Source organism: Poecilia mexicana, unplaced genomic scaffold (genome assembly GCF_051168715.1).
Source record: "Poecilia mexicana isolate PSO_F unplaced genomic scaffold, ASM5116871v1 scaffold_9, whole genome shotgun sequence".
Lineage (NCBI taxonomy): Eukaryota > Metazoa > Chordata > Actinopteri > Cyprinodontiformes > Poeciliidae > Poecilia > Poecilia mexicana.
Genome location: NW_028263378.1, coordinates 24457126 through 24484412, shown reverse-complemented (window position 1 = coordinate 24484412; position 27287 = coordinate 24457126). Strand labels below are relative to the sequence as shown.

At 38.4% G+C, this 27287-nt stretch overlaps 2 protein-coding genes across 2 annotated transcripts in view; one reads left to right on the top strand and one right to left on the bottom strand.

The window, feature by feature from the left end:
• Positions 1-1937: 1937 nt before the first annotated feature.
• Positions 1938-25256, bottom strand: glt1d1 (glycosyltransferase 1 domain containing 1). The gene is made up of 12 exons (XM_015002942.2): positions 24816-25256; positions 22562-22713; positions 22333-22438; positions 18482-18533; positions 16301-16337; positions 16090-16146; positions 12182-12280; positions 10999-11048; positions 8427-8470; positions 5691-5811; positions 4705-4803; positions 1938-2389 (listed from the first exon to the last, which is right to left on the bottom strand). Exons 1-12 carry the CDS (start codon positions 24881-24883, stop codon positions 2225-2227), a joined length of 1050 nt encoding a protein of 349 aa, XP_014858428.2. The 5' UTR covers positions 24884-25256; the 3' UTR covers positions 1938-2224.
• Positions 25257-25358: 102 nt separating this feature from the next.
• slc15a4 (solute carrier family 15 member 4) overlaps positions 25359-27287 on the top strand; it is a 35905-nt gene continuing 33976 nt past the window's right edge. The window contains exons 1-2 of the mRNA XM_015002941.2: positions 25359-25579; positions 26114-26728. Coding sequence (XP_014858427.1) covers positions 26165-26728 — 564 coding nt within the window. The 5' untranslated portion in view covers positions 25359-25579; positions 26114-26164. The remainder of the gene's footprint in view (positions 25580-26113; positions 26729-27287) is intronic.

The window sequence follows — 27287 nt, the reverse complement described above, 5'->3', positions numbered from 1 at the left end:
TTGTTAGGAGTCTGTCAGCATCCCATACATTGATTTGGCAGTTTACTCTCTTTACCTTGCAAAAAGGTTTCGCAGATCTGTCAGATCAGCCGTCTTCAGGTGATTCCTGCAGCTATACTGTCAGATTTGTTTTGAACTATTGCTAAGCCATTTAAAAAAAATATTATTTCCTCTGATAGACTCATCCTTTTGTTGATTTAGATGTAAACTTGGACTCACAAAGATCCTGAAAATAATAAAACGTTGAAGTCTTTGGGTCAGAACGATCTCGTGGTTGGAATAGATTCAAATGTTCGTAACCATTCAGTCACTTTGACCAAATCTACTCCATCTGAAATTCAAACTGCAGTATGCCACTTTATTATAAACAACATGGTTTTCATATACTGTTTTAAACTGTCCATGTCGTGACAATATAATATGAGACACAAAAATTTAGCTCCTCTGCTTTTTAGCTGTGGTTCTGCTGCCATCTGCAGAAACCCACCAAGAAACCACCAAGCAGAGCCAGGAGGAGGGTGTTGGCGTGGTCAATCAAGTTTGTGTACGCACTCCTCACACCCTTCCCTTTGAACTGTTGCTAACTGAGCAACTTTGTTATATTTAGCGACTTATGAGCTCCTTTTTCTCTTTAAGCGACCAACGACACATGGAGCAACATTTTTCTGTGCTAACGGAGACTTTTATGACAACATGTGAAAGCACCAATCTTACTGCAATTACAGCGAGCAGAGAGCTGACCTTCCCACAGTCAAAGGACTTACAGGTAGTCAGTCTGACAGCAGCCTTGTCGTGCAGCAAACAGCCTTCAATCAGAGCAGAAAGGAGACCCGTCCCACTCTGTTTCCACATTGTAAATCACGCATATGGATATGAGAATAATGTAAGTATTTTTGATCTAGTCTAATGTCTTTGCTCTGAAACTGTTGCACATGATGAAATAAATAAAAAATAAAAAAACAGATTGTTTATGTAAGTTGCATACTGCAGCTTTGCATTACCCCAAAGACTGAGGCTCTCAGAACCATAATTCACTGAGGTAAGCTGTTCTTTAGGAATTATCGACCCAAAGTTCAAGTGGGGTTTTACTGGACTTGAACAGTCTTTTGCAAAGTCGTGGGAGATTTCAGCCAGATTAGATAAGAGCGGCCATATTCTTTAGCTTAGACAAATGGAGAATACAGGAGACTGTCACATCTAGAAAGCTACTCTTAATCTGAATGTTCTGTAGCTTCTTCAGTATTGTTGTTGACCTCTTCCCATCATCCCTGACCAATTTTATTCTTCCAATGCTTCTTCTATTATAAGTGATAACGATCTTTACTGTGTCATAAGGTATTTATAAAGTTGTGGATTTAATTTTTTTTGCACATTCCTCCCAATCTGCAAATTATCATGTCAGGAAAGCCTTATTTGGGAAGCTGAACTTTATTTTAGGTTGATGAAATTCACTAGCAGGTCTAAAATGAAGACGACTGAATTTTTCCAAACAGGTTAAGGCAGCTTCTTATTTTTGATTTATTTTTCCCTCAACATCATTTGTTTTTAACCAGAATTAAAAAGTCTCCTTCTTCACACCAGGGAAACAGAAAATCTCAACAGGTTTAGCGAGCAACCGTCTATCATATCTGGTACAGAATGCAGGTAAATCACTGAGGTACCTCTTCAGTTTCCATTTCATGTTACGGTTTTTCTGTCCATCCTGGCTTCGGTGCGTTACCAAAACCAAAATTTATACAGCAAATTGGAAGGACCTCATTTGCCCCTTTGCCCTTTAAACTCTTTCAGATTTCGTTGGGTTCTTGAAAATCCATTTGCTGCACTTCATTAAAAATAAACGAGTTGGCCAGCATAACTTTTTGTCTCACCAGAATGGGACACAATTCAAGTATCAATGATTTCCACATCATCAATCGGTGAAGAAAATCAAAGGAAGATTTTTTTTTTCGTTTTATTTGCAATTTTTTATTAGTTCCCTTTATGTAAAATTGCTTACATTATATTTAGATACATGACAGCAACTTCACAGACATCAAATACATTACGTGACACTCCAACACATCCATGCTTTTGGTTCAGTGTTACATAGCTTACAGTGAGGAAGGGCTGATAGAACTTTAATTTTATTTCAATAAATGGAAGAATAACTGTATTAAATAAGTAAAATAATATACATACAGTACATCCTCTTCTCTGCAACTAACGTTCCTGAGAAAGTACACAGCTAGGCTGAAAACTGGGCCTTGTGCAGCTTGTCCACCAGCCTCTGATACGTTTCCCTCTCCTGTTTCACAGTGTGATGTTCCTCCACGTAGAGTTTTCCATTCCTTACCACTCTCTCTCTCAGCTCCTGATCTGACAGCAGCCTCTGAGACTGGTGCATAAATTCCTGCAGAGGATAAAGCCAAAATCACACCCATTTACTGCCAAGAGCTACTTAAAGCTTACCAGTGAAGTTGCTTGGAGATATATTACTTTAAAGCATTAAAAAAAAATCCCAGGCAAAGGAACAGAACCCAAGATAGAAGCCAGTGCACTGATTATTAAATACTTCAAAAGTGTTTGTACATTGCCAAAAGTAGAAGATATTTATGGCTTCAGATCCAGATATGGATATCCAACAGATTTTTTTTTCATGTTTTTTGGATGCCATCTCTCATTTGCTTAGAAATGAAAGAGGGCAACAAACCATGCATATGTTGCAGCTGAACAATATTGTCCAATTATTTGTCTAAGAAGAGGGGGGGGAAAAAGCAAATAAAAAATTGACTGATTCCTGGTTGAGATGTTTTTCGTCCACACAATCATGCAGATTTCTCACTGCTCATCTGTCGGCCCAGCAGAGTGTAAGGAAATGAAGTCAAAGTGCCTTGTGTGTTGTTACGAGGCAGCAGCCAACATAGTGCTGCGGCGAGCCAGCGGGCGCATCAAGTTTAAGCCACTGGCAGGCAGCATGCGATTTCAGCCTTCACTTGGAGCGAAGTGATCATGTCTGAAGAGGCTCTTTGGCCATATGAGAGCTTTCAGTCCTCAGCAGCAGCACTGAGCTCAGCTAATGTGTAAAATGTTTGTATTCAGGCAGGAAGAGTCACATATGACATGAAAGTTGCTTTTAACAATAGTCCACACACAATTTCCAAGTAGCTGAGCTTTCCAAAAGCTGAATGCTAACCTGCTTCATCCAATCCACAAATGCGTTTGGGATAACTGCATGGCTGGGATACAAAGGTTCGACCAGCTAGCTGTAGATTTAAAGTGAAATTGAACAATTAGGAGGCAGTTTTCCTTTGTTATTCCATCCACTTTCTGCATTACGTGGGTAACACAAAGAACAAAGCAGCCCCACAGACTGATGCTGCCGTTAACATAATCGGCGGTAGGTACAGTTGTTCTATGGATTGAAAGCTTACATATATGTTATGTTACTCTGGCAAAACAGCTCAATCTTTGTCTTATTTGGCAGATAAAGCAATTCTCCAAAAGGTATTTTGGATTGTCCGTGTTGGGGGCTGCAGATTTCAGTTGACCATTAAAGGTTACAATTTCTTGAAACATGCAAGGAATTGGATCCTCTCAAATTATGGCGATATCAAACCTGCCAGACTGTGGACTGGAGCAAGTTGTTTTAGCTTCTCACACGTCGACAGGATTGAGTTTTGGTGGCGTAACATAATGAGTCACATGGTTGAAACCTGCACACAGTTGGGATTTCTGACAAAACAACTATCCCAAATGTTAAAAAAAATAATAATTATACATATAAAATTATATATATATATATATATATATATATATATATATATATATATATATACATATATATATTATAGTTTCTATAAATTCTGCCAAAAATAGGAGTAAAATATTTAACCAGAATTATTCTGGAAACTTGTTGATGGCAACAAAAAGTGTTTGGCCAAGGTAAACCAGTTACCTAGCCCCCTCAAGGGGCTTTAAAGCAACAAAAATTGTCTGGGTTTATTCCAGTTGTCTGTTGTATAATTATGCCAGATGTGCAGAAACAGCTCAAATTGATCACTTAAAGCCCAAAATTAAGGCTCCAGCTCATATAAGGTTTTACAAACTGAAAACACAATTAACCAAATCAAGACAGGCTGCTAAAACAAATAAAAAGAGTGAAAAGATGGCAGACCAACAGGCACGTACTGGCTATCAGTACCAGCTGAGGTCATAGTTTATCTGGTCAAAGTTGCTGCAACCATCTGTGTGACCTTTGTGGCAGCAGTTCAGCTGAGCACACATGAAGAGAGGACTTAACTCAGCCATCACAACAACATCCAGTCACAGCATGGCACGGCCATGCTTTAGTTCCCCGACAACTGGCCTCAGCATATGTTTTCCTCCCTACGCAACAAACGCAGCTAAAGCAGGAAACGCCTATTTAGTGCTTTCCAGTTTGCTGCTACAATTTTGTGATGTTTTTATAAATATTTTATATGTTTTCATGGAAGAACACTGAAGATATGTCACTTTAATAACTACATTCCTTTGGTTAATTGTAATCTCAAATTAATCCTTGTTTTCATAATAAAACCAAGTAATGTGCTGAAGTAGAGTAAGTTAATTTGGCTGTTGTGAATCAAAGTATTTCTTCAGGCAAATGATGAGGCTGTAGCTGTAGCATGTGGGCCACAGATGCTATTTAGGCAGCAGAGGACGGTGACCTGGTCAGGGACCGTGTACCTGAGGAGACGAGAACAGCAGCCCAGTGACTCCATGCTTCACCACAGCTGCATTTCCTGGTATGTTCCTCGCCAGAACAGGAACTCTGAGGTCCATCGCCTGAGAAGCAGAGGCACATGAACGTACATCTCCTTAAATTAGAAGAGCAAGACAAATTTGATCTAGCTCAGTATTTCTAAACGTGTAGCGAATGAAATCGATTCATTACACTGTGATATATTTCATGTGGCTTTTTTCAGTTAATTTTGGTGATCATGGCTTAAAGAATCTGAAATTCAAATAAAAAATTACTTAAGTCTAATTTCAATGTCATGCTATCATTGGAAGACAGTACACAAACATATTTAAGAAGGGCACCATTTCTATAATGAAGATCCTTTTTTTATTGGTCTTAAATTAGAAAAATCTCACTTTCTGAGAAAATATGTTGTTCATTAGCTGTACAACTTACCATAAAAAAAATTCATGCAAAACAAACAGAGTGATGAATATATCAGTCTGTGTGTTTTCTCTCTGAATTGAATTGCATTTTTCTAATTCACTCAGATGCACCTGTACGATCACTCTCTGGGACGAAACGTTTTTTAGCGCAGCAGGAAAAGAAAAGCGCACACACAGCCGTCTGGCCGGCTCTCACTTACAGAATTAGCGATTTATATTGGCGTCGGCAGGCTGTGGGGTGAAACACCCAAACATAGTAAGAAGACTTTAAGCCCACTGTGGATTGTCTTAATTGACTGTGTTTAAAGAAGATTAAGTGGAATTTGAGGCTTGATTCCACTCAGGAATAGACATATTGGAGTCGGGCAATTAATTTTGGTAGCGGCTCTTCAATTAGCTTGACAATATTGTTGCAAAGCAGTAGAGAAATATCTGTAAAAGCATCTACAACTGAATGGGTGCAAGTAAGAAAATAATTTCTCTGTAAATACCTAGAAAAAAAACAAAACATTTCCCCCCCCCTCAACCCTCTTGCAAATGTTTACCTCCAAGATGGCTGCTGACATGCCCTCTGACACGGAGCTGTTGACTACGGCAAAGCACCTTTTCATGGCGGCATGAAGCTCCCGTTGGCTCCTCTCCTGCGCCAAGAAGACCCCGGTGGCCCTGCAGAGGCAAAGCTGAGTTCTGTGCGACTTGAGGCCAACAAAGGCGTGAATGATGTTGAACGGCAACGACAAGCTCAGGCTAGGACACATGGTGGCACTGAGTGTGACACGCACGGTGAGCTCAGGTAAAGTCTTAACAGGACAGGGCAGCTTCCTGCTGCAGAGGGTTTCGCTGTGCTGAAAGTCTTTGGCAGGAAAACTGCAAACTCAGTCAAGACTTGAGAGAGGGGGGGAAGAATGAGACAAAGATGGCTGGTGGAGCACGGCCATTTTATGAGCTATCCCCTCTAAAAGTACCGGAACGGTCAAGACAGTTGGGTTATTTTTGGGTTTGACTGCAAACACGGGGATTTAACTTTAAAGGGCAAACGCAGTACTTATTATTATGTCTAGTTTAATACCACATCTATAAAGTGTTACCAAATTGACTTAAAACAGATTAATACAGCGAATAACAACTAATATCTTTCAGCAAATTTCTAACTTGCAACTTGTTCTGCAGGTGAAATTAACACTGCATGGGGTTTAAGCTTGTCCAGGTAAAAACCTTACACCTCTTGATCCAGATCAGCGTCTTTGCTGTTATGGTCATCACCTCGCTGTGTGATGAAAGGTCCAACTACAAGTTGGGTTATACCTTTCTTTAAATTAGCAGATTTTTCTCCATGTAGTCGTCTGAGCTCGGCAGAATCTCAAGCCCAAGTCCAGACATCTGCATTTCACAAAGGAGCTTGCATATTTGGAATAAAGTGCTGAGAGGGGTTGGAACCAGTCTGGTTTCATTATATCTCAGACTCAGCTAGAGAGGAAGTCAGAGCTACGCATGTGCTGACTTGTACAGGGGGCAAGCTGGCTTTAGAAGCTCCAGGGAGTGATATAATAATGACATATGGTTTGTGTGGCCCGTGGCATTTGAAAGCCCAAATAAGACTAAGAAATAATTTCTGACTAGAACAGAAAGAAGGTTAGTTATTGTTGTTTAGCCAACAACAATGATTACTACACTAAGCTATTGTTCTGAAAAGATTTGTTTTAAAGTCGTCTCCTCCTGTCATTCTACACTGCCGGCTTTATTTTTAAAAGATCACAATTGTCTCCACTTCTGATTTATGACAGTCCGAATGTAGCCCACAAAACTTTGATCCAGGATTTTTGAGGCTCATTCCAGAAGATTTTTGGCAAACTAGGGTCATGCCTTCCTCTCCTTCTGTCTAATGAGTGGTTTGCTTCTTCGAGAGTACTCTGTTCACTTTTGTCTGTAAAGCTTTAGACAAACAAGAAATATTGATATCCTAACAAAGTTTCAGTCCACAACTTGCTGGTGTTTTTTTCTTGTTCTAGCCTTTGCAAGGCTTCTACTTACAACCTTAGCAGTTTCTGAGCTTTTCGGAGAACAACCAAATGCTTGTTCTTGCTATAGTCAACGTTTGAACAATGACGTCGACCTATTTTCAGTGAACCTCAGCTTCACATGGGCTCATTCTAAGCCAACAGACGGTTCTCTGGCTTTCATGTCGGTTTCACTGCTAACCATAAATGCACAGCCAAACCAAATGTTATCTACTGCTGAATGTCTAGGAGTAACGTTTGTTAACCTAAATATTTGAGGTTCCTTTGCAAATAAAGCCTCTGAACTCTGAGACGCATCTGTAAATACTATTGATGCACCAATATGAACATCTTGGGCCTGTTGGGGTGGGCATTTATTGTACTGTTCTTCATGAAAACTTTTATATCATTTGATTTGTCGCTGTCTTGATACATTGCATTCAAACAGAACAAAGAATCTGACAGTATCAATCAAAAATGCTTTTTGTTTTTTTTCCTTTTTTCTCCAGGTTGTTTCATGAGAGCTTCAATGAATATCAGTGCATTAGAATAAATGATTACATACAATTACTGTGTGCAGTTTGGTAATATAAATCACACTTCTTTAAGTAAGCGGCGTCCTGAGGAAGCCTACTTTAAATGTGAATGTTTTTCAGAAATAGGGTTTGTGATGTGGTGCTATGAATGCTCTGCATTCACACTCATACTGTTACCTAAAAAAGAAGTAATGAACATTTTATCATCATTTTTATTGAAATAAAAATGGTAACACAACATATTGTGATAAAATTCAGAGTCCATCTCGCCCAACCCTGTCAGCTGGTAGTGCTATCCGATATCACTGTTTTTACCGGTAATCAATATTTACTGATATTATGTGCATTGCCCTACCCGTTCAAAACTGTGGAAAAAGAATCAACCACACCACTGACTTTGCTTCTCTGCTTAAACATCCAACAATCCTGTGCTGCTTAACTATCACATGACCAACCCCTGCCCCCTCCTGAAACAACAAACGGCGAGATGAAAATAAATATCGGCTATTGATATTGGCCCAGTTTTACTTATGGTGCTGACACAGATATATAAAAGTTGACTAATATCGGCAAATACCGATAATAACATTCATATATCGTTTATTCCTAGTAAATACCTGAAAAATAAGATGAAATGTCTCATATTCATATTTTAATGTCACACCCAAATGTTTGCAGCTTAAAAAGAAGAAGAAGTAAAAAGTGGCCTGGGAGGGGAGCGTATTTGTGTTTGTGTCACAGTCCTTACCGTTTAACAACAGCTTCCACTTCTGCAGTGAGTGCAGGGTCAACCTGGGAAATAAATACATTTGTAGATTTAGGATTAAGAGGGCAAGAACAAACACCGGCGATTCAGATCCGTAACAGCTTTACAGATAAGATAAACAATGTCACAAGAATTTATTTCATGAGAAAATCACTCTCTTGGGAAATCCTGTATTTTCAGAGATTGGGGTCAGGGTGGGGTGGGAGGCCAATCTGATTAATTGCAATGTAGGATTTGGGTGCATTAGCCTGCCCTCAGAGAAGTCGAAGCGTAGCAATTTGGGTCAGAGATGCCACCAAGCAAACTGGGAGTTTTTATGCTCTCTCTCATCTCGCGATCCTGAAATGACTATATCTAATTTATTCGTAAGATGGCGCACAATAAAATCAACCTCTTTGAATGGGGAGCATTTTAGTGATCTGGGATTTGTTTTAGAGCTATTGTTCATTTATTGTTACTCTGCTGCATGTGGGACAAAACGATTTCCCTTGTGGCATCAAAAAAAAAAAGAAAAAAAAAAGCTTCTTTTCATTTCAGTTTTTCTAAAGTTCACAAAGTGGCAGGTAATGTCGATAAAAAAAATATATCCATTCATGCATTTTATCCCTCTATACAAGCTGCATTTTCAATTGAATTGATAAAGCCTAGTAAGAAAGGAGTAAGATGTTGCTGACAAACATCGCTGACCTGAATTTTTCTCTTGTTGACAGATGTTGCACAGCCAGAGTGCTTATTATGAGGGGGAATTTATAGTGCGTCATTATAGACGGAGCAAGGCATGGCTTATTCTGCCGCCTGTTCACTGAGTTTCCTGCATTTACATCCTCTGCAGATTTCCTGCTTTTATTAATGAAGCAAAAAGAAGGGGGGAAAAGTGCAGCTATTAAAACATCCTTAACTAAAGACGTGGAAACGCTGAAGATGCTAAGATCTACTTATTTCACAGAAAAAAAAAACAAACACGAATCTGCTGTGATTCAGGGCGAGATGAGCGAGATGAATCACATGTCTCTCTCTCCTTCCACTGAAGCGTTTCATCAAGCATCAACAAAGCGCAGCGGAAAGCACAAAGCGGCAGTAAGTTAGAGCATATGCCTCTGGCTATGTCTTACTGAGCTGTTTTTTTTTGAGCGAAGCTATAGGCACAACATACCTTTTGCCTGGCGCCACTGTTTGAGAGAATGAACAGATGCTTAAGTACGACTCACTGATGTGAGATCAAACCGAGTCAAGGGGAAGAGAAGACAGCAAACACAGAAATCAATGAGCGAGATTGGAAACGAAACAGCAAAGCGAACAGAGCACCGAGACTGAACTTGGGGTTTTCTATGCAGAACTGAGAAGTCAAAGACATTTTATAGTGCATTCAAGTATCAAACCCCTTGAAATCTACTGCTTTTAAATCTTACACTTTAATTACTTTTATTATAATTTCATGTGAGACCAATACCTAGTGGTGCATCACGATGAAGAGCAGCAAAAAGTACAATTATGAATGGTTTCCAGTCATTTTGCCTATTCCAGTCTGCGGATATTTTTCAAGCAACGCAAAACAGAAGTTTTCAGACCAGTTTTAGTTTCCCTGCATCCCTGACCTGTCTGCCGACTTCATACCAGAGTTCACTAACATTCTCTAGCAAATCTCTAAGACCTTCATTTGTAGAGTTCAACTTACAACGCATTTACTGCTTGTGGGGCTTCTGAAAACACTGGATTTCAGAGTGAAGAAGATGCATACAAATGAACTCTTTATTTCTTTAATTGTAGGAATAGTTTAAAACCATGTGTCATTTTTTTCCCACTTCAAAATTATGTGCCACTTTATGTTGGTCTGTGAAATCAAATAAAATCAAATAAAAAAATAAAAAAAACTTTTACTGTGGTTTGTAGTTGAACTGTCACTAGATGTGAAAACTATTATGAATACTTTCATGCACAATAAAAGCATAAAAGTCTCAATTCTTGATTGATTTACTTTCATAAATCAGATGATGATGAGAGTTTTCAGCTTCTTCTCCCCCCCCCACCCCCACTGCCAGCGAAGGTGCAGCTAATCCCTCCATGGGAGATAAACAGTTCGGAGGTATGATGCCGTGTGACCGGGCCACAAACTCTGTATGTAATATAAACCCTCACATTTCCAGATAAATCTCTGTTTATTTGTGTGAAAATGGGAGAGCTCTGCACAGTTCATTAGTCAACAGCAAATGCTAATCTGGGGTCAGCCGTGGATCAATTTAGCAAATAGCGAAACAGCTAGAGGCACACATGACAGGGCGGGGGGGGGGAAAGCAGGGGGAATAAAAACCCACCATTACTGTTGCTGACAGTGAAGACATTTCCCTCCAGAGCTGCTCTTTAATTCCAGCTAAACAGCTAAAGCCTGTATCTCTGCTACATCCAATTAGAGGCTCCCTGACTTCAAACAGCAGGTTTCTCTGGACATTCAGAAGCACGGTGCTTTTTATGACGGGCAAAACAAAGAACAGCATTATCCATACTTTAAAATTACATCGTCACAATCTACACGTAACGGCGCGAGATCACGACTTACCTTCGGCCCGATTATGATCAGTACATTGTGAAGGTTCTCTGAATGCCACTCTGAAACACGCAAAGCAAAGGGAGCAATGTAAACATGGGCAGTTTGGAGAGCGAGGGGGCGAAGAGTTATGATTATGAATTACTGCATGTATTTTAATAGACTTCTTACAACTGTACTGTCTCACAGCACCACATTGCTTTAGCTTTCAGGCATGAGTGCACTAGATTTTAATTCGAGTGCACATAAAATCCTCACGCAGCTCATCTAAACGTTAATGTACAATTTGACGCCCTCTAGTGAAGTCTTATTACCATAGCTGCATGCTGTGAAAAAAAAAAAAAAAAATGAATGATGGATTAAAACATTAGAGGTTCTGGGAATCTGTAACAGTTTCCACTGAATTCAAGTTAAAGCGGAAAAGCAGCCACTTCAGGAAAAAAAAAACATATAAAAGCCTGTCTGTATATAAATACTAACAATAATAGCAATAATAATAACTATAATTCACTTTGACACAAAAGTCCAATTATTTCAAGTCAGCTGTAAAGCTTTAACATCATTTTCGCCACAGGATACCTTTTGAGTGAATGCTGCAGCTGTCGAGGCTCACACTTGGCATTTTGATGAATTTCATAGCCTTGCATTAGTATTCAAACCCCTTGAACCTCTCAGGTTTTGTCATGTAGTCACTGCATTTTATGTCATCAACAAACAACAAAGTAGAGCTACATGCCGAAGTTGGGGGAAAAAATGTGTGGAAAAAAAATTATAATTTTCACATGCAGGATATTGTTTAAATGCACTTCACAAGTCTGGCCTTTTTGGAAAAGTGGCAATGAAAAGTGTGCAGCTTTTCTCAGACATCAGTCTGAGAAAGAAAACATTACGGCATAACGGTGGTGATATGGGGATGCTTTTTGTTTTTGCTGATTAGAGTTGATGAAAAAGTGGACAGAGCTAACCACAGGATAATGTAAGAAAATTTGTTAAAGGCTGCAAAAAAGACTTAGGTTTTAGAAGGAGCTTCATGTTCTAGCAGGACAACAATCCTAACCAAACAGTCAGAGCTTGAATGAGATTGTTTACATCAATGCGTATTGATGTTTTTAGACTGTGTTAGAACCTAAAAAAAAAAACACTTTGCTTTACACATTTGCAGTGCATACATTACTAAAAGTGCAAAAGCAACAACCTGAAAAAACGTCTGCCAAATAGAGAGGGTCCTTGACTCTTCTGAGACCACAGACCAACAGGAAGACACGCAGTTCATCTAAGCACTCCGTCCTCACACCTGGAGAAAAGCCAGACACACAAACAGGAAGAGACGGCGACATAATATGAAAAACACTGCATAATGAACATCCCGAGTACATCAGCAGATAATGAAAGCAATGCATCAGCCAAGGTCACGAGGACGAGAAGACAGCAGTGACTAATGCGGCTGCACAATGCAACAGGGAACGGCGTCTGTGGAGATCATTGAAAGGTTGCAGCCTAATCAGTGCAAACTGCGGCATCACGGCCACACTGTCTGACTGCTGCGATGAGGATTTGCTCACTGAAACGGCTGAGAAATAATGAGGTAGCCCCTCAGCCCCCCTCACGTCAGGCTAACAACATGGAACGTTTTGGGAACTTTGCGCAGGCTGAAACCGAATTGCCGTGGAGTTGGCCCTCTCCCCGCATCATCCAGCTCTCGTGTTCAATCTTGAGATTAGTCAGAAACTGGCAGGCGGACAACTGTGGCCAACGCCAACCACTACTGTAATGGACCTGACCCTTTAACTGCACCAAAATATTATCCTAATCCGAATAACGACGCCTACGTTATGAAACACACAGGCCTTGCAGTGCCGTGCATCTCACAAAAAAAAAAACAGATCAAGAAATGTGGAACCCAAAAGAAGTGCAAGTGAATGGTGTTTAATAAATATCCCTTATTTTATAATATCCCTTATAAAATATGGGATATTGGTCCCTTATGTTATATATTAAACAATAAACCAAAATGGGAATTGCTGTGCTGGCCGTTGTCCTAGCAATTTGTGTAGGGAGAGAAAAAAAAAATCCCAAACTGGAAAACTTTTAAAACAAAGCCACACACATAAACCCTCATGAGCCGAGAGCTAGCACGGCGATACTCAAGTGAAATCCCCTGCTGCCAGATAAGTCCAGATCAGGAGGCTGAAGCAGTTCTTTTAATGCTATTAAGAGCAACTTAAAATGACAGCGTCAGGTCTGGGGCCTGACCCCGATCCTAGGATCCGATTGTCCGAAAAGCTCTAATATTTGTGCAAAACGATTTATCACTGCTTGATTTTGATTTTGACACTGACATATTGAACAATCCAGTTATGTCTCTGTAAATCAGGCCTTGCAAAAACATCAACACCTTTTTACTCATGACGAATCTCAGTTTGTCATGAGAAAAGAGAACAGAAAGCAGCATACAGAGATGCTGCTTTCTGTAAGGGTTATGCTGTGTAAAGCCTCTAAGCAGCCTTGGCAAAAGAAAGTACGCATGAGGGCAGATGAACAGCTTTTTTTTTTTTTTTTTCCCCAACTATAAACCTTATATCACAACTAATTTTTTTCTGGTGTTACTGCATCATAAAGAGTAATTAACAATATATAAAAATATACTGCATTTACTATGAATTGTGATATAGCGTGCGCTCCTAGAACTAAAACAGCTGAATCTTTGAACGTACATTAATCAACAACAGTCAGAAAATGTAAAAAGATAGTCTCAAGTTTAAGGAACTTAACTTTTCTATTATAAATAAAACATCACGGCTCCTCTTTGCACATGTTGTTTCACTCCTTATTACACCAAGAACATGGCTGCTAATTTATTCATTAAAAGGGCCTGTGTAATTATTAACATGTTATTCATGAGGAAAGTGCAACTTCTTCAGCAGCTCATGGTATCGCTGCTCACCTGTGTGGAGTACCTGACCTACCCTTTTAATTCCACCTCACAAGGCAAACAGACCGGTTAAAGCAAACACGCACCGTCTCGTACACACACAGTCGCTTAAATGGGCTCAAAGCTCCTGGGTTTTCAATGTAGAAGTTTATGTCTCTGGAAAGAGAAAAACGAGTTTGTGGAATAACACATGGGCACGTGCAGTTTAGCGCGGTTTTATTCAGGTAGAAGCATTGCTGTCTCTTTCATCTTTACAAGCTGAGGCCTCTCTAAAGTGTTCCACTGCAGCGACGAGGCCCACATAAAAACACATGTTCCCATTCCAATTCTCCATTTACCTTCTCAGGGCTCTTCAAAACGCAATGCACTCTACATTTGGCAATTTGAAAATGATCAATTTATGTCACGCCAGATGGAACGATCCAAGTAAAATAAAAAAGAGAGAAAATGTGCAGCACTGTGGGTGGAGAAAATGCACACATGGGATGGTGCCCCCTGCTGTGCCGCGAGTGCGCGAAACGCCACAGGAAGGATGAAAGTCGACAGCATGGAAAGCACGTGGGTTTGTTCCTGAAGTGGCTTCTCTACCTGAAAAGAACTAAAAATGTGAGAAAAGTTTTCAACACTGATTACTGGAGAGGGCAAAGCAGGTCAACCACTGCAAGGAAAAAAAATAAAATCAAGATGTGACACTAATAGTCACTCGAATTTCAAAAGAAATAGAGGGGTTTTGTTCACTTTCACTTTCAAGTACGATTCTTTAGAAAGCCATATTTACGAGAATAAAGCATAGGTTCTAGTAAGTAGTATTATGTTTCTCAGCATAAAGCTTTCTGCTGTGGGGGTTGCATTCTGCAAAATAAAAGCAAGGAGACTTTGTGTTGTCAGGGCACCGCAGCGTGATGCATTAGTTCTCACTGATTTAAAAAAATAAATAAATAAAATCCTATCAACAAGAATAAACACCAACAAAACAACTGCATCATATGGCTATTTGCTGGTCAAAAACAAGAACAATGCTCAGACGGCTGCAACAAAAATATATAAAAATATCTGACTCAGATTCCAAAGTTTCAGCACAATGATATAAACACACAATAACAGTGTCGTCTTTTGTCAAGAACAACAAATGGAGAAGTGAGTGGGGGGAAATTTGTATTACTTGCAGCTGCTGGGAAACCTGGTGATAAATAACCTGAGGTTAGAAAGCTATTAATCAGCTGTTCCTCTCTGTACTCACTGGGACTCTGAGAGAACACTAATGTACTTGGGATAGGCATCATCTTGCACTGTCCAATTTAAATTCCCAGATGCTTGAAGAGGGAATGTATGCAGGTACAGTGATATTCGAAGCAGCAGCCAAGACGTTCGTCTTAGTGCTTAGTGGCGACTCTGAGGCATTCGCACTGTTACACAGAGAATTAACACCAAATTTAATGACAATTATCGACAACTTTGGTAATGAAGAATAACCAGCATCCAGTCAGGAGGCTAACGTGTGGACAAAAATGTCTCAAACTTGATCTCATTGGTCAAAATCTACTATAGTAATACTAGCACGAATAATGTATAGCAGCAATAACATACCACGTTTGTGCCAAATGTCTAGTCTGTATATATTGAAAGCTTTTATTTAATAAAAAACATTTAGTTATTATTTAGGATCTTGATTATTTGGATTGCTTGTGTGAGTACCTGTTGCTTTAAACTTTTGTCACTATTGCTCCAGCTTTAGATAAAGGGCTACTTAAAAAAAAACAAAAAAAAAAACACCAAATGTCATTGTGGTTTTTTCTTGTCTAATGACGATTGTGTCGCATCTCTTTTACCTGAATGTTATATTGTCTTGTCTTTTCCATTTAAAGTCCTTAAACAATCAAAAAATATTTAGTTCATCTTTTTTGTAGGATGTGAAAAAAATTTGACACCAGGGAAAAAAAGAAAAAGAAAAACAAAAATGCAATCCCAGCGGAATAAATGCATTTAAAAATTAAATTAGGATATTTCAAACATTTTAATGTATTATGTATTATTTTAGGATTGTAGCCACAATCCTAAAATAAAAAACATGTTATAAAATAATTACACAACCAAAAGGACTTTTCTATTTATTTAGTGAGATGTAATATGATTTACATCAAGCGATGGGAATAACGCTAAACTAAACGTACCTGAGCTCCTCAAGAATTCAGTCCAGCAAAATTGTTCAGCCACTTCTGTCTGGATGCCTTTAAATGAAACAATTGCAATGCTGTTAGGTTGAGAAAAGGCATATTCAACCCATCAATCTCGGCAAATCATTTGTGATCCAAATATTAAATTATGTGGAAATATTCCACCGTTTCACAGAGTGATTACTAATGTAGCTGCACGACAACTTACCTTGAGGCTGGACATAGATTTTACTGTCGGGTGACGCCTTGAGAAAGAGAAGAAAAGACAAAAGTTGTTTTAAAGAAAAAGGTGAAAAACAAACCAACAAACACAAGCAGATTAATCAGCAGTGATTGGCGACGTTTATTTAAACAAACGTTGCTGTCGGTGCTGCTCTGGTTTTTGGGCGCTTATGGTTCTCCGTGCTCGGAGCACATTCAAACAAAACGCAAACTTTAAAAGGGGAGTCAGGAATCCAGTTGATAAGATAATAGTTGTATTGCAAAATAAATCAAGGAGATGAAAATTAAATTGCCTGGATGTTATCACACCAGATCCATCAACAACGCGTGTTTTGTGTCAGAATAAAAAAGCAGAGCGATGCCTCTCGTGCCCGCCTCGTCTTCCTGCTGTCACCGCTTAAATGGTGGAGATAAAGGATGCCACTGGCTTCAATCTGCTGCCGGTGGCTGCAATCTCATCGGAAAATAAAACACTGTAATGTTTTTTTAATACCAGACTATTGTGAGACAGGGCCCAATATTGTGTTTGTATAATGAAAGCCCTTCTGTTACATTTACTGATGTTGTCAGACTCCGGATGTCTTTTTGCTTTATAACGCAGACATAAAAGCTTTTTGTTTTACTAATAAAGCAAAAGCGATTTTGAAAGGAATAGGAAGTAAACGAGGAAACAATCAAGATTGTCTGTATGTAAAATCAATTAATAGGGCGATCAGTTAATAGGGATAAACTGCATTTTATGCACTATGAGACACAACATTTATAACAGCTTGAAGGGGAAACAAACCTTAATGACCAGCACGTAAAAACAGACTGGATGTAATCAACTGATTAAGAAATCATAAATAAAGAAAAACATCACTGTTGCCCACAGGGGGAAGAACCCAAACCCTATTGCCAGGTTTATCAAAAATCTTTTTAATAATCATTTTTTCCATATTCAACTAGCTTTTAAGTTTTTGTCTCTCAATGAAGAGAAAAACTCAAATTAAAGGATTCGAAAGAGCTGCTTCTAAGGCTGCAAGGTGGTGCACTTGGTAGCACTATTTAACTTGGTAAATGGGTTTTAATTTGGGACTCTGTCTTTTTGTGTAGCATCTTCCTGGGCCAAACAACATTCACATAAGATTAACTAACCACTCTGAATTATCCTTACGTGTGAGTGTGTGTGAATAGTCACATGTACTGCAAGTCTGCATGTATCCATGTAATAGACCGCAAAAGTTTGCAGATTGTCCCACCCTTTCTTCCCATAATCCCTCTGCAACCTCTGCATACATAAGTCAGCAATAGAAAATGCATATTGTGACAGACGAGTAATTCATAAAAAGTGAGTGAAATCCTCAGTGAAACAGTCATGAACATATAACTCTAAACCATGAGCTTGAAATGCTAACAAAAGGGCTAAAGTGTGGTCAAAGAATAGAAAGAACTTTTAAGTTGGGACACATTTTAAACACAAAATGGAAAAGCTACCAATCAGCCTTAATCTGACTAACTGATTAGTTAGCTTCCTATCACAGTACTTTTTATTCACTCTTAAAAAACACAAACGATTTTCTAAGCATGGTTTCAAAAAGCAATCCCAATGCTTCACCCCTATGCGATTCCTGAAACAGTATCGATTTTCAGAATAAGTGTTTTTGTTTTTTAATGCAGTCAACTGTAAAATGACACCAAACAAGAAACTTTATTCATTCTTTGTTGTGCGACGTGCCTCTCACAAAGACACACACTGTGTTTTTTCAGCTACCAATAACGCTCAGAGACTCCCAAATGGCTGCTATACATTTGACTGTTGGCTGATACATTATCTCAATACGATTGTTTAATCTGCTGTAAAATATTGGACTGCATATATACCATGAGGTATATATGTTTTCCATGCATGTCACATCAGACTGATTATGTGATTGACAGGCTTTGCTTTATCAGATCCATCCATGACATGGCTGGTCAGATGGTCTGGCTGATAGAATAAAAATAAAACAAAACTTGAAGTGAACAGTTCTGAACGACTGCATTTGGTAACGCAATCAAATAGCTTCACTCTGTGCATCCTCACTTGTAACTTAACCTAAATTTTGCAGCAAACTTAGAATGGAGCAAGTAACAGGATAAATGTGTTATTGATAGAGAAATGGGAGAAAAAGGGGTTTGATCATACCAAAACAAATTCTGCCTCTTCTTTTAGTTTTTCAGTGAAAGCAACGGCAAACCTGATTAGAAACAAGAGGGGGGTGGGGGGAATGCAAAAATGACTCAATCAGAACAAGGATTTTGATTAATATGAGTGAATTTTAGTCATTTTACAAGCAATGATCATTTTGATATTTGCGGAAAAAGCGGGATTAGTGAAAGTAAAATTGAAAAATTGACAGAAAATCTGATTTTTGCAATCTGCCGTTTTGGAGACTGGCAGGGCTTCCTCATGCCGATCTCCATCCACTGTAGAGATGAAGTAAGCATGGAAGGTTTGTTCTGCACTGTGTGTGCAGTTTTCATTCAATGGTTATTGTTATCAAATAATCATGGAAAGACATTTTTTTATGACAAGTTGCAGCTTACAACAGACAGAAAAGTTGTCTTGCAATCCAAAAAGTGTGGGTCTGGTTTCAGCTTCCTCTTGCCACCTGTTGATGTGCCGCTGGGTGAGGCTCAAAACTCTACGCATCTGTGTAATAGTGATGATGAATGCGCACACATTTATGAGTGTGACTGGGTGAAAGTGGCAGTAGTGTAAGCGCTGTATGACTTAAAGAGTGCTATAGAAATTGTGCCCATTTATGGTTTTAATGAGATATATAAATTACTAATTTGTTTTGATTTGTCAGGTTATCAGTGTCAAGATAGTTTGACAGATTACTAGGGCCATTGCAGATGAAGAACTATTGACCAATGTTAAAAAAAATCTGAAATTTGTCAATGAATTTTAGATATTTACAACAAAAAAAAAACAAAAAACAAAACAAAAAAACAACTTAGATAAATTTTGATGCAGCCATGTTGCAGCTTCTTCCTCCCTGTCTCAGACATGTATTCTGGATTCCTTTCAAGGTGTTTATGGTGTGTCTGCACCTGAAAGATGATGTTATGATACAGAAAAAGAGCTTACAGTTTGGGAGAAAAAACAGATGTGCATCTCCTAAACTCACCACCCTAATCACAGAGGATTTCTGTCACTTTTTGTTGCTTAATGCCTTACGCAGTAATCTCAGACAACTTCAGAGTTTTTTGACTTCACAATGTCAGCAAATATCCTTGCTCTAATATCATAGACATGTCTTTAATCATGCAACATTTAAATCTTCATTTATTGAAAATGTACGACTTTTTGACATCCGAGAAAGTTCATGTTTCTTTTGACAAAATCTGAAATAAATCTTGAAATTTTTGAGTTTATTTGGGGAACATTTTTCACCTTTGTACCCAATTATTTTACTACATTTTATTTCAACAATGGCCCTAATAATCCATTGAAAGACACAGCAAGGCTTAAAAACTTTATATTTTCTGCCATTCCCTTTATTGTACCTGACAGACCTCATAAGACAACAGATAAAGTATTAGAGTGACAAGTATTTTTTCTGCCTAGAGTAATGCTGCTGCTGCACACAGCTGGATTGCTGGCAAAAACAAGAGTCGTATAATTTTCTTAATTGACAAGAAAGCCAAAATCTTTCATAGCCTGTCATTACCTAATGACTAACGGAAACACCTATCAAGGTAGCACTCTTTTTAAAAGTACAGCTTCCAAGTTGCCTGTGGCAGGTCTGCTTTTCTACTGGTTACATACATAAGAGTTTAGATGGGACTTTAAAATAGTCACTGTGTACACATGCAGACAGGTTTTGTTCAACATTCTTGTCTGCAAGTGGCTGAGTTAGCACTGCCAGATAAAATATTTGCTAACTGCTGCACCCATCTCATCTGTAAACTCGATAGTGGAACTGCTGAGGTACTCTGCAGTAATTCTAAAAATAAGACAGGAAAGCACACAGTGTGAGCTTAGCAAAGGAATTCACATCTGCTTTAAACTCCATCTTGAAACACTGGTCCCCGACTCCTGTTAAACAGTTTACCAATGTCAATTTGTATTACAGCGCATTTGGTGCTAACATCTCGACAATCTTGTGACTTCTTTACCACTGAAGATCAATAAAGTCACCACCGACATGGCAACAGGTATCCAAGCTACAATACACCCTGATGTTGTTTGTTGGCGCAAACAAGAGCCGAAGAAAAACTTCCTTTGGCTTCAGGCAAATAAAACAATGAGAAAAATGAAGGAAATGTAGGGCAAAAATCACCGGGAGGATATTAATTTGCATGCGTGGCAGTGTATTATTAAGCGGCCCAACAGGCTCTGTGTGGTGACCGAATTTTAAGATCAAGGTCTGTGTGTGAGGAGGCATCAACAGTGGGAGGTGCATGGATGTTTGAAGCTGCAACAGTTAGATTTCCCCATTTGCTCCCAAAAGGGGTTTGTGCCCTTAAAACTTCCCAGATAAGCTCCCTACCACGCCCTTTTCATCAGCATGAAAAGAGAAAGAGAGAGAGAGAGAGAGAGAGAGAGACTGATGTCAGGTCATTTCACATGATATTGATAAGTACTCTCTGTTAAACTGGAGAAGGAAACAACTCGCAGCCTGCACAGTTGGAGTTAAATTAAAAATGTTCAGCCTCATTCTTTCATCCAATACTCTGGAGACAGGAAGAAGGGGATAAATCCAGACATTTTTCTTAAACTTTGCTGAGCTTCCGTTGAGCAGATTTAGCTTTATATGTTAGTATTTCTTAGAGGTGGAATGGCTCAATAAAAAAAAAGATACTCTGCTCACTTGTCACAATTTGGGACATACAGATGATTTTTTTTATGCATAGCAGATTTCTAACTAAATATATTTACAAAGGTGTAAGTGCCAATCTCACCAGGCAAGCAAAGAAATGAAACCCTTCAGGTGCACCGATTACAGCTTTCTGGCAGATCACGGATTTTGGCCACTTCAATAACACATAAAAAAGTTGCAAGATTTGTCTCTAGTCGCTTTTTAAAAATACATTTGCTAAAAAGTCACTAAATATACTGAAAGTTGCAACAAAGTGACTATTGTTAACGCTGCATGTGCAGACGTGACTCGGTGGGCTGTGACTTGGCAGCCATGCCAAGTCAACCACTGCTGTCAACAGTGGTTGATTTTCAGACTCTTGCCGAAGTAGATAAGATCGATTTCACATGCAAGTATCAGCCAATACCCAATCACTCAAAATTAAGGAAATTGGATCAGGGCCGATAAGGCTGATTGATCGGTGCACTCCGATCAACTGAAACTCAGGATGCACATAAATTATGTGTGAAACATCACTCTATTTTAACTCCAAGGAAACTTTTAGTAGAAAGTGAGAAATTAATAATTATTTATTGTCTATGTAAGAATTTAAGATAAACATCTTTAAACAGTTACTAGCAAATTTTCAAAATCACTTAATTCATTATCAGCCAGCTTTAACTTGTCCCTTAGCTAAAACACCAAACTGCCGGTTTTTACATGACCTAAGAATAGTCTATATTTAAATATAATCTATATTTAAATAAATGGATGATGTGGATTATATATTGCTATTGTTGAGTATTTCTGGAGTTTCGATATAATAGGAAAAGAAAATTGAACTGAACTGTGGAGTTTGCGAACCATTCCATCTCTAACAATGCATTTCTCACACAGAAAAATCACATAATTAAACGTTATTAGATAAATTTCATTGGAGCGACATGAATAAAAATATTAAGGGTGGCCACATTTACTTCTTGTTTGAACTTCAAGATGCCGACAGCTGCATCAAGTCTCTACAACGGGTTCGAAAAAAAAAAAAAAAAAAAAAGAAGTTAAGTTACATTATTTGCACCAAAATGCCAGCGAAGCTACAACTGGCATCTTAAAAAAATTATTAACTTGATGTTCTGACTCAAGTCTTTGGAATCAGGCATTTTGAACTTGTGGTTAGCGGTAGGGTCACCTGGCTTTCAGAAGCACCTGCTCCATAACCACACGCTTCTGCTCATCTTTCACATCTTCATTTATGTCCGTTCCGCCAAAAATGACTCCGAAGGGTAAACGAAGGTCTAGTGCAAACAGAAAATGAGAAACTTTGTACAAAAAGGACATGACTGCATGTTTGTTTTTCTGACAAATATTAGCAACAGAAAGTAAGATCCGATCACAGCGACGCCTCGGTCAGTGTTTACCCAGGAGGAGTCTGCCAGCTTTGAAAAGATGAATTGCCAGTGCAGCCTCAAACGGAGGATTTTGGGACGCTAGATGTGCCACGTCGGAGGGAGAGTGAAAATCTGCCACATCTCTTAGCTCGCAGCTGTGTCCTGCTGACTCAATGTGAGACCTTAAACATAAAACACATGCGAGAACATTCAGTTGTGGTTTTGTACTTTAAAATAATGATGTACAAAGGTGTTTGTCTATGAGTTTAGCCTTTTTAAAGTACTATGTTACAGCTACAGTACCACTTGTCTCAGTCCAGAAGCACCATGCACAGTAATGGATGCCAACCAATCTGTGTTTTCCCAGAATTATCATAGAAGCACATGATGTGAGAAGGAAGTGGCAACATTTGTCCTAGTTAAAATGAATCAAACTCTATAAAAACCTGACAAAAAGACTAGAACTTCTTAAATGTGTGTCTTTTGATTTAAAGTCTTTTTTTTTTTTTATTTGGCATGTTGTGAAATTCTGTTTTTATTCCGGTGCAGGATAACAGCATGTTTGAATGCAATCATTATTTGACAATTTTTGCAGAAAACTTGCTGTATTTTATTCCAATTGAATTCTAAAATGTATTTATAACATTTTGTCAGAAAATGAACATAAAACTGACCTATGAGAGAACAGAGAAGGATTTGCATGTTTGCTCTCTAGAGAATAAAGTTTGATGGCACTAACTTTCCAGGTTATGTAACAGTCACACTTGGACTTTAGATAGAACTTAAAACACCTTACTGAGGTGATTTTGGTCAGATGACATTTTAAAGCAGGGCTGTTTCTCAAAACAGAACAATTTCATTTAAATTTAAAGTTAAAATAAAGTTTGATGGCGTTTACAGGAACATTTTCAACATAATTTAATGATTCAGTTTGGCATTGTGATGGCAAAACTTACAATGTTGGACCTGGTCACACTAACAGATTCTGTTGTGCAATAATGGTGCAAAAACCACAGGAAAAAAAGATAAATTCTTTGATCATAAGACAATGAACAGAAAGCAATAATAGCATAAAAGAAATCTCCTGTGAAACAGAGGGCTAACTTCATTAATAGCATTAATATACCATAAATAATAAAAACTACTTTTCTGCATTTTTCTAAAAGTCTATGTAGTCTTGCCAAGTAATACTTTTACTTTTTGATGTTTTGTTGTATGAGGCAAGTTTGAATTTAATTTTACGTTGATTGAAAATAAAATTGACCTGTCCAAGGTATACCCCAACTTTTGACCGCTGGAGTGAGGCATGTTTGTAAACATTTAGATAAAAGTGAAAATCCACACATTAAATAGCCATTTTGATTTAAATTATTAATAATGTTTTTAAAAAAGGACAAAACAATTAAATGTGAAATTCATTAAAATGTTAAAAGCACCTACAGCTGTTTAAGCATTTTTATTTTTTTCTTTAAGACTTACAAATCATAGTCAGCGGGTGTGCTAACACTGCTGCAGACAAGGTGAATGGTCTGCAATGAAAATGTATTGGGGCAAATTAATCCAATGTTAATGTTTACTTAGTAGCCATGATGACGGTATCAATTATTTTCTGATGGGTCGATCAATAGGAATAAGGACACAATTAAATACTAATATTAAAATGATGACAGGATTTTTAAAATGAATATCAGTTTTTTAAAAATTATCTAACCATTTTCCTTTCTATTTATCACAATTATATTATATTAAAGTGTTTCAATCGTAACTATTTTCTTCTAGTGGTTAATCGGTTAAAAACATTTAACACAAGTATTTAAATGACAGAACTGCTCATCTGCAACACTTACAAAAGCAGTGGTCACAATCTAATTAAACTTGACACTAACTTTCCAGGTTATGTAACAGTCACACTTGGACTTTAAATAGACCTTAAAACACCTTACTGAGGTGATTTTTGGTCAGATGGCATTTTAAAGCAGGGCTGTTTTTCAAAACAGAACAATTTCATTTAAATAAAGGATGTGTTACTTCCTCCGCCAGCGATGACGAGAAATATCACATGATTTAACAAAAGTACAGCGGCCAAAAGCCACGTTAAAGTATGGCATCACTATGAGCCGTAAAGATTACAGCTGACTAATTACAACCAATTAGCAGTGAAGAGGGACATTTCCATAAGAACAGCTGCCTACAAAGCCCTGGTTATTAATAGTTAACCATTATAATGTCACACCGAGCCTCTCAAGCTAATTACCAAGTTATCTGAATCAACAGGTAAAGTTACCTTATTCTCTCGGCTGTCGTATAGTTCCCTGTTTTGGGGCTGAGGCAGGCTAGAAAGAGTAATTTCATATCCCCTCTTTAAACGGTGCTCTGTAACCGGTGAATGACAGAGCAGGCAAGGCAGGTCTGACTTTCAGCTCCCTTGCTACACCCAGCTCACATCACATTTCCTGGACACATTCCCGAAACGTCCACGTACAATAAAGCTAACAGAGCCCAGCATGCTACTAGTGATTTTTCAACCATGTTTCAAATGTTTACAAGTCCGTCTCTAATATTATCCCCTGGAAACAAGCGGTTGTAATAATAGCAGCAGGACACTAACATGTTGTCGGCACTGCTTTTGTGTGCTGACCAATATTAAAGACTAGGTCAGGAGAACATCTTGATAACACGTATATCTCTATACTACTATAACGAAACGATATAATAAAATCACCTTAAAGGAACTTCCTTTTACCGGCGGTACACCGCATGCGCTAAAATAGTAGATCCCTATATTACAGGGATGTACCACTTTAAGGCTCTGTTTATGAAACCATCACTTCTGGTTTTAGCTATAGATCGGTTCAGGAACGCAACTGTGACAGCTTTTACTGAGCAGCGTATCACGCGACAGTGCTGTGACACTGTTGTTGTGAACTCCCAGTTTTTTAGCACAAGTATTGACTTAATACGAGAGAAAACTGAACACTCGAGCGGCTAACTTCAACTAGAGTGGCTGAGGTTGCTGAAGACTGCTGGAAAGAGCTTCAGTAAACAAAGGTAATCTGAACCTCACGCTTTTGGTGTTACAGTTAGCTTAATGTTTGTTTTTCTTCTTTAAAGAAAAGAACGGTAACATTAGTGGGACAATTCAGATACTGTGATATTGGAGCATTCGTTAGCAAATAAAATAGTATGCTTAAATGGTGAGCTTATTGTGTCGTTAGGAAAATAGTTTTCTACTTGAACAAACTTGGGTGAATATAGGGCTCTTAGAAGTCAAGTAAGTGAAATTTAGACAACAGTAACGTTCTTCAAATAACGTTTTCGGGCAATGTCTAAAACATAGTTCTTGTGGTAATGTTCTTTCGTTTTGGGTCACTTCTGATTATTTTTATTTTACAATAAGTTGGTGGCACAAATTTTAGCCCAGAATGTTGTAGCTTTCGTTATTGTTTTTACTTTTATACATTATGTTTGTATGTTGATGTGACAGGTGTTTTATTGTTCAACACTTGTGAAATCTTGATTATTGGCATGTTTATGTAGTTTGACTTCTAATGTCATTTGTATTCTTCTTGTTGTTTTTTTCAGGTCTTTACTCAGAATTCAGGAAGAGTTTTGTTTCCATTATTTTATCTGAAAATGGATAACAGGGATGCCAATGAGAGCACCCCGCTTTTGGACTCGGAAAACAGACCTTCACCACCATCGGTCTTCCAGGGACGCAGACTAGCATGTGCTGCCATCCTACTTGCTGAATCCTTGGAAAGGGTTGCATTCTATGGCATCACATCCAATCTGGTACTTTTTCTCAACAACAGCCCTTTTTACTGGGAAGGCACTGAGGCCACGCAGGCACTTCTGACATTCATGGGAATAACTTACCTGATTTCACCGTTTGGAGGCTGGCTGGCAGACGCGTGCTTTGGGAAGTTCATGACTATTGCTTCAAGTTTAATCCTGTATTTGATTGGCATGATTTTTTTCCCTTTTATTTCAAATGACTCAACAAGGATACACCTATGTGGAGAAGAGACAGCATTTCCTGTGCAACCTGCTGAATGTATGAACAACTCCACTCCAGCAAATGTAATTTGCCCATGGCGCAGGCCATATTGTGGCTCAGTAATCTACATTGGACTGGTTTTAGTTGCGCTTGGTGTCGGTACTGTGAAGTCCAACATCACTCCCTTTGGCGCCGATCAGGTAAAGTTTAAACCATAGTTTTCACAACTCATATTATTTATTGCACTGCTCAAACATGTTGTTTTTCCAGCCATGGCGAGAAATGAATATGCCGCCTTTTGGTTGCAGAGTTTTCATGTATAACCAGGTTGTAAAATTATTTGAATTAGAATTGCACCAATCAGTCAGCCATTTTTCTCTCATTGGCTTCGATCTCTGATTAACAAATATTAAAAGATTTGTTTTCTTTTCTTTAGTTTTCATTAAATTAATCAAAACTAAAACATCATAATAATCCATAAACACATTAACCAACTGCATGTATTTGCATGTTTCTTAAAATTCAAATGAAGGCTATGTATAGATAAATAAAGTGAAAGTGTTAGATATACAGAACACATACACCCACAGGCTCTCTCTTCACCATGACGGGGTGTTTTTTATGCTCTGTGTTTTAGATTTTTTCGTTTCCTCACATGTGTAAGATTGGGTATGCAGTGTGTGATCAAACATGTGATTGGGTATTTGGTGTGCTGTGACATTTCACTGAGACATGCATGCTCTTGATTATCATGGCTGT

What these genes read in the sequence shown, in the direction of transcription:
- glt1d1 (XM_015002942.2), bottom strand. Translation starts at nt 24,883, where the DNA reads ATGAAATTACTCTTTCTAGCCTGCCTCAGCCCCAAAACAGGGAACTAT. An exon ending in ACGACAGCCGAGAGAATAAG is followed by an intron (nt 22,714 to 24,815) that starts GTAACTTTACCT and finishes TTTATGTTTAAG; the next exon opens with GTCTCACATTGAGTCAGCAG. An exon ending in TTTGGCAGACGTTTTTTCAG is followed by an intron (nt 11,049 to 12,181) that starts GTTGTTGCTTTT and finishes TGCGTGTTTCAG; the next exon opens with AGTGGCATTCAGAGAACCTT.